Source organism: Ochotona princeps, chromosome 2 (assembly GCF_030435755.1).
Source record: "Ochotona princeps isolate mOchPri1 chromosome 2, mOchPri1.hap1, whole genome shotgun sequence".
Classification (NCBI taxonomy): domain Eukaryota; kingdom Metazoa; phylum Chordata; class Mammalia; order Lagomorpha; family Ochotonidae; genus Ochotona; species Ochotona princeps.
Window position 1 is genome coordinate 85,140,045 of NC_080833.1, and position 12,950 is coordinate 85,152,994.

At 40.8% G+C, this 12,950-nt stretch overlaps 1 protein-coding gene across 3 annotated transcripts in view; it reads right to left on the minus strand.

Moving 5' to 3' along the window:
• Positions 1 to 12,950, minus strand: part of FRRS1 (ferric chelate reductase 1) — a 50,074-nt gene that overhangs the window by 35,756 nt on the left and 1,368 nt on the right. For 2 of the 3 annotated variants that reach the window (XM_058659513.1, XM_058659498.1), the window contains exon 2: positions 987 to 1,182. In XM_058659513.1, coding sequence (XP_058515496.1) covers positions 987 to 1,182 — 196 coding nt within the window. Of the gene's footprint in view, positions 1 to 986; positions 1,183 to 7,980; positions 8,138 to 12,950 lie in introns of all 3 variants that reach the window. The other variant, XM_058659506.1, reaches the window with a different exon arrangement.

Genomic DNA, 12,950 nt, shown 5'->3' on the forward strand with positions numbered 1-12,950 from the left:
AGTGATGGTCAAAGCAGAATCCAGAAAGTTATATTTAGTCTGGAAAACGTTAGATGAAGCAAATATTTATTCTTTTACTACAAATTCCTCAGGGCCTTTATATCTTACTATGCAGTATGAAACTGTAAGAGATATACAACATATAGATAAAGGCAAAATCATTTTTCCAGACACCCTTTCTATTACTCAAGAGTAATTATTAATATGCTGCATTTCTAGAGTTGCCGGAAGCAGTTTTCAAAGTGCTATCACAGATACACTTTTAAAGACAGCTTACATTATCCCAAAAGAATCAGGGAAACATAAGATTACAGAATATCAAAAAGCACAAAAACGTATTATATTATAAATAACTTTATTTTTCTCTTCTTTTATTGGTAGTATCATTAATAAATACAAATCAATTGGTGGAAGTTATTGCCCAGTGATTAAGATATCACTTATGAAGCCCAAATTCCATATCAGAGGGCCTGGTTCAAGTTACACCTGGGAAAGTTCAAGTACCTGTATCCCTATCGTCCACATAGAAGACCTGGATTGAGCTCCTAGGTCCTGCCCTTAGTCTTACTTAGCCCCGGCCCCAGCCCTAACTATTGTGGATATTTGGGCAATAAACCAAAGGATGGGAGATATTCATTCTTTCACTCTTTCTCTCTTTCACTCACTATACCTCCCTGCCTCCCTCCCTCTCACTCTTTTCCTCTCTTCCTCTGTCCATCTTTTTGTCTCTCTCTCCCTGCCTTTCAAATAAAAAAAAAAATCGGCAAATTTTAAAGTTTTTAAATACAATGATAAAGCTTAGTTTAAAGTCTACTTCTGAGTAAGGAATAGGTATGCATGGTCCTATCTATTATTTGGACAAAGATGGAAAGTATAAAAACAGGTCAACAGTCTTAAATGAAGTCATCCAAATCCAATAATAATAAAGAGTCAATTACCAATAAAAGAGTAAAACAAAATATAAATAGTTCATCACAGCATGGTACCTTCAATCTGATCTCCCGGCCTGAATGTCATCTGACTCACTGAAATGCGGTGAGCGGCCCCAGACTGTGGACTATGTCCGTGTGCAGGAATCATCCCGCCACATGACTGCATTACTTTTCCATTGGGATAATTAAACACAGAAGCCACGTGCAACAAAAATGTGAAGACACTAAGTATAAACCCAAAAGTTGTCATCTGCAAAAAAAAAAAAAAAAAAGATTAAAAACACATTATTTTCAGATATGATTAGGACAAAATATAAAAGTTTTCATAACAAAGGACAGTAGTTTTAGTTCTGCTTGTCAGTATTCAGCTAATCACTCTCAAAATGTGTAGGAAAAGAATAATGTGGCTTATAAAGTCTCATGTGGGTATGAGTCTCAGTTGGTGACTGATGACCAACTATGAGACTTCCAGCAAGTCACTTAAGCTTCCACATCCTGAAGTGAAAAAGAGACAAGAACTCTGCTTCCAAAGTTATTCACATAAAATTAAGATACAATCAAAGCCTCAAGGAAGATAACAAATGATAGCTTTCATGAGTTCGATTCAGAGATAACAAATAATTCCAACAAAAACAAAAGATTTACTCCATCTCATCCTAGTTTGAGAAAATATTTCTGCTATCTTAAAATATAATCACTGAATATAGCTCTGATTTCAAATCTCCTCCCTGCTTCCCAGGAGACCAATTATGGTCACAGGATATTTAATCTAACCAGCAACACTGAAAATTTGAAGGTAACAACCAATTGCTAAAAACAATACTTCTACTATTTGAAACCCAGATCCTTTGGATTAAGAGACACATTTGGGGCCCGGCGGCGTGGCCTAGCGGCTAAAGTCCTCGCCTTGAACACCCCGGGATCCCATACGGGCGCCAGTTCTAATCCCGGCAGCTCCACTTCCCATCCAGCTCCCTGCTTGTGGCCTGGGAAAGCAGTTGAGGACGGCCCAATGCATTGGGACACTGCACCCATGTGGGAGACCCAGAAGAGGTTCCAGGTTCCCGGCTTCGGATCTGCGCGCATCGGCCCATTGCGGCTCACTTGGGGAGTGAATCATCGGACGGAAGATCTTCCTCTCTGTCTCTCCTCCTCTGTGTATATCTGGCTGTAATAAAATGAATAAATCTTTAAAAAAAAAAAAAAAGAGACACATTTGGCAGTCCATGCAATCTTCCTCCAGTCGTTTTCCTGCAACTACTTCACATCAGTCTCACCTTCTTCTATCCCACATCAACCACCTCATTTCACACACATATTCACAGCATCCCACAAGGCTGGAGGTAGTTGACAGAGACATGTCGCCTGGCAGCAAATTTAGTTTACACTTTGGACAGGCTGTGGATGGGAAGAGTTCAAGAAGCAGTTCGCTCAACCATAGAAATGGAGCTTTCTACATCTGGTCAAAGGCAAAAGCAGTCTTAGAATCACTGGAACAAATGACCATTTTACAACTTCATCTATGCCTTGACCCTGCCCACCCTTTGGAAACGCACACAAACTCGAAACAGCATTAGACAATAGTAAAACTACAAAGGCATATGGGGGGAATCAGGAGCAATCCTAACAACCTCTTAACAGGAGGTCATATGCATAGAGCAATGGGGAACTCCAGAGTGGAGCAGGCAGACAGGAGGAGGCTTGTATCCCAACCCTGAAGACTCCCAGATCCTCACCAAGGACTATCAGTATGAGCACGAAGGACTACATCCCAACTGCCAAGGAGACCACGGGGAAATGGAGTGCCTTCGGAGGCCAAGAACTCTGAGGTCAACCACCCCCATTTGGATCTACCACATGGGATGGAAGAAGCCCAAATCCTGCCTTGCAGGATCCAAGGTCATCGGAACAACAACCAGGAGCACTGAGCGGTCCACAGAAACAGAAGAACAGTAAACTTCCTTCGGCACTAGGGAGAGGAGCTTTCTCTGGTCCTTGCCTGGTTCCAACCTTGGGTACCCACCCTCTCTTGTAATGACCATCAGGATCGCTCCAGAAACCCCTCAAAACAAACAAACAAACAAACAAACAAACTAGAATAGACAGAGAACAACAAGGAAAGCTTAGAATCATACAGGAAACAGCCAACGGGGATACACTAATAACTCACTGGGTGGGACACAAAGATTAGTTACTCCTTACTGGCGTATTGAAGATTTCTCTGCACACCCCTCCTAAAACTGTTCTGCACCTAAATTGTTGACATATGTCTTGTTAGAGTTATAGAGTTAGACAACCCGAAAAACAGCCAGGTTCAGCAAAATCATGCTTCAACGCTCTAAAATGCTAAATACTAAAATTAAAATAGACATGAGACAGCTGAATAGTAATCTATAGCCATTTTAAGGTGTATAGAACCCGGTTGTATATAAACTAAAATTGAAATGTCAATGAAGAAGTCACAGGATGTGGTTCAGAACTTGCACTCTCTTTTTTTTTCCTCTTTTAACGTATTGGTTACTCAATACCATGTCAACTAATTCCATAACGTCGTAAATTGTTACTGATGTAATGTCAGCTCTACCTTCAGACCAGAGATGGTCTCCCCAAGAAACTGTTGAACTTATCTGGACAATAAGATGCTGGACTTTATGCTTGGTAGATGCTTGCAATGAAAGAATCTCAACTGAACTTGAACTGTGGAAATGCAACAAGGTGGAGGAATCCACCATGGGGGGGGGGGTTGGAGGGGGGGGGGGGAATCCCAGTGCATATAAAACTGTGTCACATACCGCAATGTAATCAATAAAAAAAAAAAAAAGAATCACTGGAATAAATGACCATTTTATAACTATGGAGAAACTATGATCATTTTGCAGTTATTTAAATGAGGATTGAGTCAGAACCTAGTCTACCAAGGTTTTACCAGAGCTTAACTGGACTGGGGGAAGGAAAATACTAGCTGCAGCTCACTTAAAGCAGGGTAGGGGAAAATAAAGGAAGCTGCTGAAATATTCACACAGGCACCCTAAGAGACTATCAAAACCTGCTCCTAGAGTCCCAGCATGCTTCCTTCCCTTGACACCTTACCACCATATTACAGCAGTTTCTTTCACTCAGTACATAATGTATAACTATCCGGGAAAAAAAAATTACAAAGCATACTAAACAGCAAAAATAGAATACAGTTTAAAGGGACAAAGTGGGAAGGTATTGTGGCATAGAGGGTAAAGGCGTCACCTACAACTCCAGTATCCCATACAGGCACCAGCTGTTCTACTTCTGATCCTGCTCTCAGCTAATGCACCCTGGGAAACATAAGGAAACATCACCAAGTGCTTGGACCCTGTCCACCCATGTGGGAGACTCAGAAGAAACTCCTGGCTCCTGGCCTCAGCCTGTCCCAGCCACGGCCATATTGACCATTTAGAGAGTGAACCAACCAGCAGACAGAAGGGGTGTGTGTGTGTGTGTGTGTGTGTGTGTGTCCCTCTGTCTGTGACTCTTTCAAATAAAGGAATAAATAAGCCCTTAAAAAATAAAATGAAGGATCAAAGCCTGCATCAGACCCAGACATGGCAAGGATGTTGGAATTATCACATTAGGAATGTTAAACACCTGTGATGAATATGCTAAAGGCGCTAGTAAAAGGTACTCAGCATGCATAGACAGGTAATGTGAACATTCCAACAAAGGTCCAAAAAAGAAATGTTAGTAACCAAAAAACCCTGCAAAAGAAATTTAAATAATGTCTTTAAAAGGCTTATTGATAGACTGGGTGTTCCCAATTTATACGAGAAAATCTCTGAGCTTGAAAATATCTCAGTAGACCACCTCATTGACATTTCAATTTTAGTTTATACACAACATATAACATACATACATAACATGTTATACATAACATCATATCATCTTAAATTAAGGCAAACATGTGGTATTTAACCTTTTGGGATTGGCTCATTTCCCTTAGCATTATGGTTTCCAGTTTGGCCCATTTGGCCACAAAGAACTGCATTTTGTTTTTTTTAATAGCTGAGTAGTATTCCATGGAGTAGATGAACCATAGCTTTCTTATCCAATCCTTTGCTGATGGGCATTTTGGCTGCTTCCATGTTTTTGCAATTACTGACTGTGCTGCTATGAACATAGGAGTGCATGTTGGTTATTCATAAAACAAGTGTTCTGGATATATTCCTAGGAGTGCTATTGCTGGATCATACGGTATGTTGAATTTGAGTTGTTTGAATGTTCTCCATACTGATTTCCATAGAGGCTGTACCAGCCTGCAGCCCCACCAGCAGTGGAGTAGGGTTCCCTTTTCCCCACAACCTTGCCAACAAGTGTTGTTGGTGCTTTTATTCATGTGGGTTACTCATTACTATGTCAATTAATTCCATAATGATGTAAATTTTTGCTGATGGTATGTTGGAGCTTTTAATTGATCGGGATGATACTCTGCTGGCTCTGTCTTCACACCAGAGAGGGTATACCTAAGAAGCTGTTGAACTTGACTGGACAATAAGATGCTGGACTCTATGTTTGGTATATGCTTGCAATGGGGGAATCTCAACTGAACTTGAACTGTGGTTATGCAACAAGGTGGAGGAATCCACCATGGTGGGAGGGTTTAGGGAGGGGTGGGGAGAATCCAAGTACCTATGAAACTGTGTCACATAATACAATGTAATTAATGAATTAAAAATAATTTTTAAAAAAAGAAAATATCTCAGTAGAAATAACTAACTGAAAAACTAAGAGAACACCAAAACAGGGTATTCAAGAACTATGGGACAGCTACAAAAGGTATAACATTCGTGTAATAGCAATTTGAGAAAGAGAAGACATCGTTGAAACAATAATGCTTGAGAATTTTGCCAAATTATTGTCAGACACCAAAACTCAGATCCAGGAAACTGAAACGTCTATAACGGATGAATTAAATACCAAAAATCAAACATGGGCACATGTAACGGTTAATGTATGTGTCAACATGACTGGGCTTAGGGATGCTGTGAGAGCTGAGAAAGCATTATTTCTGAGTCACACTGTTTCAGGATGAGTTGTACATCTGAATCAACAGACTAAGTGAAGAAGATCCTCTCACCAATGTGACTGGATCTCACATAATCAATAGAACAAACAGGCAGAGGAAGAGGGAAGCCACTGTCCTTGAGCCGCCCATTCATTCTTCTTCTAGCTTTAGCCGTTCAAGCTCTGGTTCTCTAGCTTCAAGACCCCAAAACTCATACCAGCATTACTTTCCTCACCCAGGCCCCAAGTCTTTGAATTTAGACTGAATTACACCGCTAGCTTTCTTGCTTCTCTCTGTCATCCTACCTTCAAATCAAAAATAAAAATAATTCTTTTTTAAAAAGGAACAAACAAGCTATGCAACAGGAAGGATTTGGGGAGGTAGGAAATGGATTATAAAATAGAAAATGCCTTATTCTTTCTTCATTCCATGTATGAGGCTAAACAAAAACTATAAATATGGTAAATAATCGGCATTCTTATAGTGATCTTCTATATGAGGAAGAACTTTTTCAATTAATATAAAACACAACACTCTTTAAAGCAGTTTAAAGCTCTGTTCAGAATTTTTACTACTTGCATTCCAGAAAATGCTCAAGAAAAATGGCTATATCTTACCGAATAGTTTTCATTTCATTCTATTATTGGGAGCACTAAAACATTACTCTCTTTTATTTTGGTATAAGTACAAAGTATTGCCAATGAACTTCTAAGTTAAATACAATTTTCAGGTCTAGGCTTTTTGCCCAGACACAAAACCACCATTCATTATACTACTCCTATCAGAAAATAGAACTGAGGACGTGCCTCCATAGCCTAGTATCTGAAGTCCTCACTTCACATGCACCGGGATCCCAAATGGGCACCTGTTCATGTCCCAACTGCTCTACTTCCCTTCCGGCTCCATGCTTGCGGCATGGGAAAGCAGTAGAAGGTAGCCCAAAGCCTTGGGATCTTGCACCCATGTGGGTTGGAAGAAGCTCCTGGTTCCTGGCTTCAGATCAGCTCAGCTCCAGCTGTTGTGGCCACTTGGGGAGTGAACCAGTAGACAGAAGATCCTTCTTTCTATTTCTTCTTCTCTCTGTATAGCTGACTTTCCAATAAAAATAAATAAATATTAAAAAATGTAATTTGAATTCCAAACTGATTTAGAAAATAGTTTAGGAACAGAGTGTTCAGAATCTCAGCACTTCAGGTCACTTTTGATGATTTATTTTATTTCTTGGAAAGGCAGGGTGACACACAGAGAGGGGGACACAGGGACTTTCCATGCACTGATTCATTCCCAGATGGCTCCAGTGGGAAGGAACCGTGCCCCAAGACAGGAGCTTCCACTCATAATGGGATTCAGGAGACTGCCTCATCAGCTGCAGCACTTTCTGAAAGTCTGAGTAACAATGCAGAGATTCATTTCGCAGAACTCAGGCTCCAGAAAGAATGGATGTAAACAATTAGTTTGATACCTAAAATTAAAAAGTTGTCAATAAATACTTATTTAGTATTGATATTAATTTTTCAAACTAATTTGCTGAATAATGTTAGTCAACTGAGATTTTCCCATATTTCTAACATCTGTAGCTAGTATGTTCAACCCTTCTACCACATTTCACAAAATGTCTTGCCGTTCTTTAGAGTAATTTAACTTTACTTCCCTAGAAAACTTCCATATTAAGAATTAAATTGACTTTGACAGCTGAACCTCAGTTATAAGGAAATCAAAGCATATGTCAAGTATTTCAGCTTGACATATATAATAAAAATAAAAATATTTCAGACTCCATTTTCACAGTAGGAAGCAACGAGAAAAATTATTTTTACATTAATAATTTGAGTTAGACATTTATAATAAAGGTCCTTAAAAAAGCACAAAAATAGCACAGTGAATACCAAGCTGAGCTTGTCCAACTTAAATCAAGATGAACTTCTGAAAAAGATTTTGGAGTCTGGGTGAAAGCAGAACAAAGTAAATGGAAAAGTGAGGAAAACCACTGATAAGAAGAGTAATTTGCAACAGCACACGGCCATCCTGGTTCTGCAGTCAGCGCGTCATCAGGAGGTAATTTTTCCATTTTCTTTATTCATTTTCAGAGAAAATGGTTGGCAGCAACTGGCTTATTACATATGACAGAAGTCTCATCTGGATCATTCCATATGGCTCTCAAAGTAATACTGTGCTGAAAACAAAACAGGGGTTTAGTAGAATGGGTCTTTTCTAAATACCCAAAACAAATAGTTAAAATAAAAACAAATATCATTAATTTATGAATTAATGATGTTACTGTTGTTTGAAGGCTTACTGTCATCATCACAGTTAGTGCTTTCCATGTAAAATCCACAATCCTTAAAAAAAAAAAAAAACCAAAGTTTTTACTGGTGTGGAAATTGAAGCTCACAGAGATTATTTTAAAAAGCTGTCTTACACAGAAACAGAATAGGAAAAAATGCGTGTCGTTATAGTAGTTTAGAGGTAGGGGAGAAAATCACAGAAGAGCTGACAATTGCGAAGGGCTTCACCATACCAGACAACCTGTGAAGAACTTGGGGTGCTTGCAGCACAAGCCCAGGGGATGGTGGAGGGACCATGGATCCCAACATGTGTAATAAGGCACACACAAAGACACTTGTCCAGGTCACAGCAAACCTGAGCAGAGAACAGCATAGTCCCTGGGCTAGTTTTCTAAGACTTTAACCACTAAGCCATTCGCAGAGTCGGTCAGACCTTCACAGTGATGTGATAAAAATAAATAAATAAGTAAAGCATTTTGAAGGAAAGAGGATTCGGAATGAAATGACTGGATGAGAACCAGGCTAAGAAAGCAAAAATGAGAATGGACTTTTTAGGAGAATGGAGATGGTCTCACTTGTGGGCAATCGCCCCAGGCCCCTGCCCCGCTGCCTGGAGGGCATGGCTTAAGCCTAACTTTCCCCATGGCCTGAGGCTCAGCCTTGGAGTGTGACCTCCAACATGGCTACGAGGTCAAGGGGAGTACACCTGGAACATGACTTCTGACATGACCGCAAGATCTAGGGAAATGGACGTTTCATACAGCCAATTACGGTGTCTTTGCTGGGCGTGTTGTCTGCCAGAAGGCTCCCTCCTGCCCTCTGCTTCCTTACCCTTTAAAAATCTGTAACCTGTGCATAATAAAACGGACATTCCTCAGCAGCTTGTCTCCAGTGGTTCTTGAAGCCAGCTGAAGGCCACCGTCTGCCTCACCCTCGGTGACCTTGAGGCCTGCTGGCCGGCCAGAACCCCGAGACTCAGTAAATCTAAAGTCAACCATAGGAAATAGTCATTGTGAACATATCTCATTAAGTTCCCTTCTGGTTGAGGATTCTTAGAGGGGATCGAACCACAGGACTGTTTCCCTTGGTGCTTATCTGCTACCTCTTCTCCTCCTATGAACACTCTTCAGTTCCACGCCTTGATGATCACCACTGAGACAGGACGGCCTAGGTCTTTCAATGACTCCTACCCTCTACCCCCAAATCTTGGACTCACTTCCAACTGTGTCTGGACTCCTGTTCCTTCCACTTTGCATTTCCTCTCCTGCAGCTTGCCTGCTGCTTTCCATTCATCCAACCACCAACTCCAAAGATATAGCTTTCATTCTCTGTCACCCAGATTAATGAAACCCCTGGTCTCATTTCATGTCCACTCTTCCTTGATACTTCAAAATCATTTTCCTAAAGCACAATGCTCATCATGTCTTCCCTCTCTCCAAAAATAATCAATAGCTCCCCAGGAATTACTAAAATAAAAAGGAAAGCATTGGGCATTCAATGCTTTGTGCTTCTCATCATCTTTTTGTATTCCATAAGGGCTCCATACCATGTGCCCTGTCTGTAATATGTACCTGTGCTTTTCGTATTCCCATTCCTTCTAACTGGGTCCTCCATTCTTCCATCTACCAAATTCTTACCCATATAAAAATAGATACATATTTAATGAAAAAAAATAAGATGCAAAATCTCTCTACACCATGTGTAAACTATGTTTAAAACGTGCATTATTGGGTCCGGCACAGTAGCCTAGCAGCTAAAGTTGTATGTGTATTGTAGGGTTCTAAAAAGTTTGTGGAAATGGTCCTGGCACTATAGCGTAGGGGCTAAAGTCCTCGCCTTGCACATGCCAGGATCCCATATGGGCACCGATTCTAATCCCGGCAGCCCCGCTTCCCATCCAGCTCCCTGCTTGTGGCCTGGGAAAGCAGTCAAGAATGGCACAAAGCCTTGGGATCCTGCAGCCACGTGGGAGACTTGGAAGAAGCTCCTGGCTTCTAGCTTCATATTGGCTCAGCTCCGACCATTGAGGCCGCTTGGGGAGTGAACCAACAGAACAGAAAATCTTCCTCTCTGTATCTCCTCTCTGTCTATCTGCATTTCCAATAAAAATAAAATAAATGTTTAAAAATAAAATAAAATGTACATTATTGGGGCAAGTATTTTGGAACAGCACATTAAGCCTCTGCCTGAGATGCCTAAAGCCTTTTTTGATACCACTTTGAGAACTGCTTGCTCCACTTCCTATGCAGTTCCCTGTTAATACACCTGGGAAAGCAGCAGCAGATGACCCAAATGCCCACATGGGAGACACAGAGTAACTTCTGGGCTCCAGGTTCCAGGCTCCATGCTCCCAGCTTCAAGATCCAGGACCCAGGATCCAGGCTCCGTGCCCAGCTCTGTCGTTTCGGACATTTGGAGAGTGAGCCAACACATGGAAGCTCTCTCTCCTTCTCTGTCTCTCCTCCTGTCTGTATTACTCTGTCTTTCTAAGAAATAAATGAAATAAATCTTTTTTAAAAATAATAAAATGTACATTATCTAACATTTCATATAAAATGCATAAACCGATAAAATCCTACAAAAGCAAATCTGTAGAGAAATGAAGTTTGTTTTTTTTTTTTAGCACCTTCATTTAAAATGGAGAGAAAAATATCAAAACAAGTTTGGAAGATATTTGGCAGCTATCCTACTGAACTAAAAATAAATTTAGCATCTGACCTAGGAGTTTCACTTCTAGAAAGTAGTCCCACAGAACAACGCACCCAATTATGCAAAAGTTACTTCTAAGCAAAAATTCAAGATAACTTAACTGTTTAACAAAAATAAACTACGGGGAACATATGTTTGGCCTAGTGGGTAAGCTGTCATTTGGGTCAGTTGCTTTCCATATCCAAGCTCAGGGTTTCAGACCATGTTCCATCCCCCCAAATCCAGCTTGCCACTAATGTAGACCCTGAGAGGCTCAAGTAATGGCTCAAGCAGTTGAAACCTGCTACCCAAGTGGGAAACCTAAACTGAGTTCCCACCTTGGGCCTGGCCCAATCCTAGACACTGCGGATATTTGGGAGAATGAGCCAAAAACAGGAACAAGTTTGCACTCCTTCTCTCACTCAACTTTTCTCTCTCACTTTTCTCTCTCTCTTTCCCTCTCTGCCTCTTAAAAGAATTAAAATTTTTAAAAGAAACTATGCCATATCCAAGCCATAGAATATGTATATCCGTTAGAAAAAAAAAAGATGTAATGCTACCACCACCCCATAAGAGAAAACTCTTTCAGGATAGGAAGTGGACTCCCTCTCTTTAGTTCCCTTGGTACTGAGCATGTGCAAATGTGTACAGGTGTATAGGTGTGTGTGATTTAAAACATGTAGTGCCTCAAAAAAATTTTTCAGTGTTATTTTTTCATTTATATAAAGTGAACAAATTTTTTACAATATACATTTAAGAGCATATGCATATGGAAATACACTGAGCTGATTCTTAAGTTTAAATCTTTCTATTTCCTATTTTTTAAACTTACTGCTTTATTATTATTATTATTATTATTATTACAAAGTCAGATATACAGAGAGGAGAGACAGAAAGGAAGATCTTCCGTCTGATGATTCACTCCCCAAGTGACCGCTATGGCCAGAGCTGTGCCAATCTGAAGCCAGGAGCCAGGAGTTTCTTCCAAGTCTCCCACACGGGTGCACGGTCCCAAGGCTTTGGGCCATCCTCCACTGCTTTCCCAGGCCACAGGCAGGGAGCTGGATGGGAAGTGGAGCTGCCGGGATTAGAACCGGCGCCCATATGGGATGCCAGCGCATTCAGGGCGAGGAATTTAGCTGCTAGGCCACCGCGCCAGGCCCAACTTTCTGCTTTACTATTATTATTATTGTTGTTCTTGTTGTTGTGTTAATAAAAAACCCCCTATTCCAGGGCCAGCATGTCTGGGAGGCCAATAGCTCATATGAGTACTGCTGAGGTGCCAGTTGCTCCACTTCCTAACCAGCTCTCTGCTTATGTGCCTGGGAAAGTAGTGAAAGCGGCCCAAGTGCTCGGATCCCCGCGCCCACATGGAAGACCAGGAAGAAGCTCCAAGCTCCTGCCCTCGACCGGCCCACCTCGGACCACTGCGACCATTTGGGGTTTGATCCAATGGATGGAACTTTCTTTCTCTCACTTGCTCACTCACTCAGCCTTTAGAAGCAATAAATCAATCTTTAAAAACAAACCTCCACTTTCTTTCAAAGGCGCATTTTCAAATGTTGTTAATTACTGTGTCACAATAAAGTCAAATGGAAAGAACTTCACAACCTGATAGACCTGGATTACTTAATGAAATCTAGCAGCACCACTTTACTAACCCTGTGTGAAGTATTTAATCTCACAAAATTCTAACTTTCTCACTTGTTTTACCAATGCTACCAACAGCAGAGTCTATGGTAAGGATTAAATAAAACAGCACCTATTAAACACGTAATACAAAGAACATGTTAAAAGGGTGGCATATTAAACCAGCTTGCCTTCTTTCTTTTCCTTTCCTTGGAATCCTACCCAATTCTGCCAACGGGTTCTGAGTATTCTCTTCTCTTGCAACTTCCCAAGTTGAGCTTTGCAAAGGAAAAAGCTTTATCACATTTCTCTGCACATGGGTGACCTGTGTTTCTGCACGCTTCCTGGATCACAGCAAAGGTATCTTACTCATTAAACCTCCTT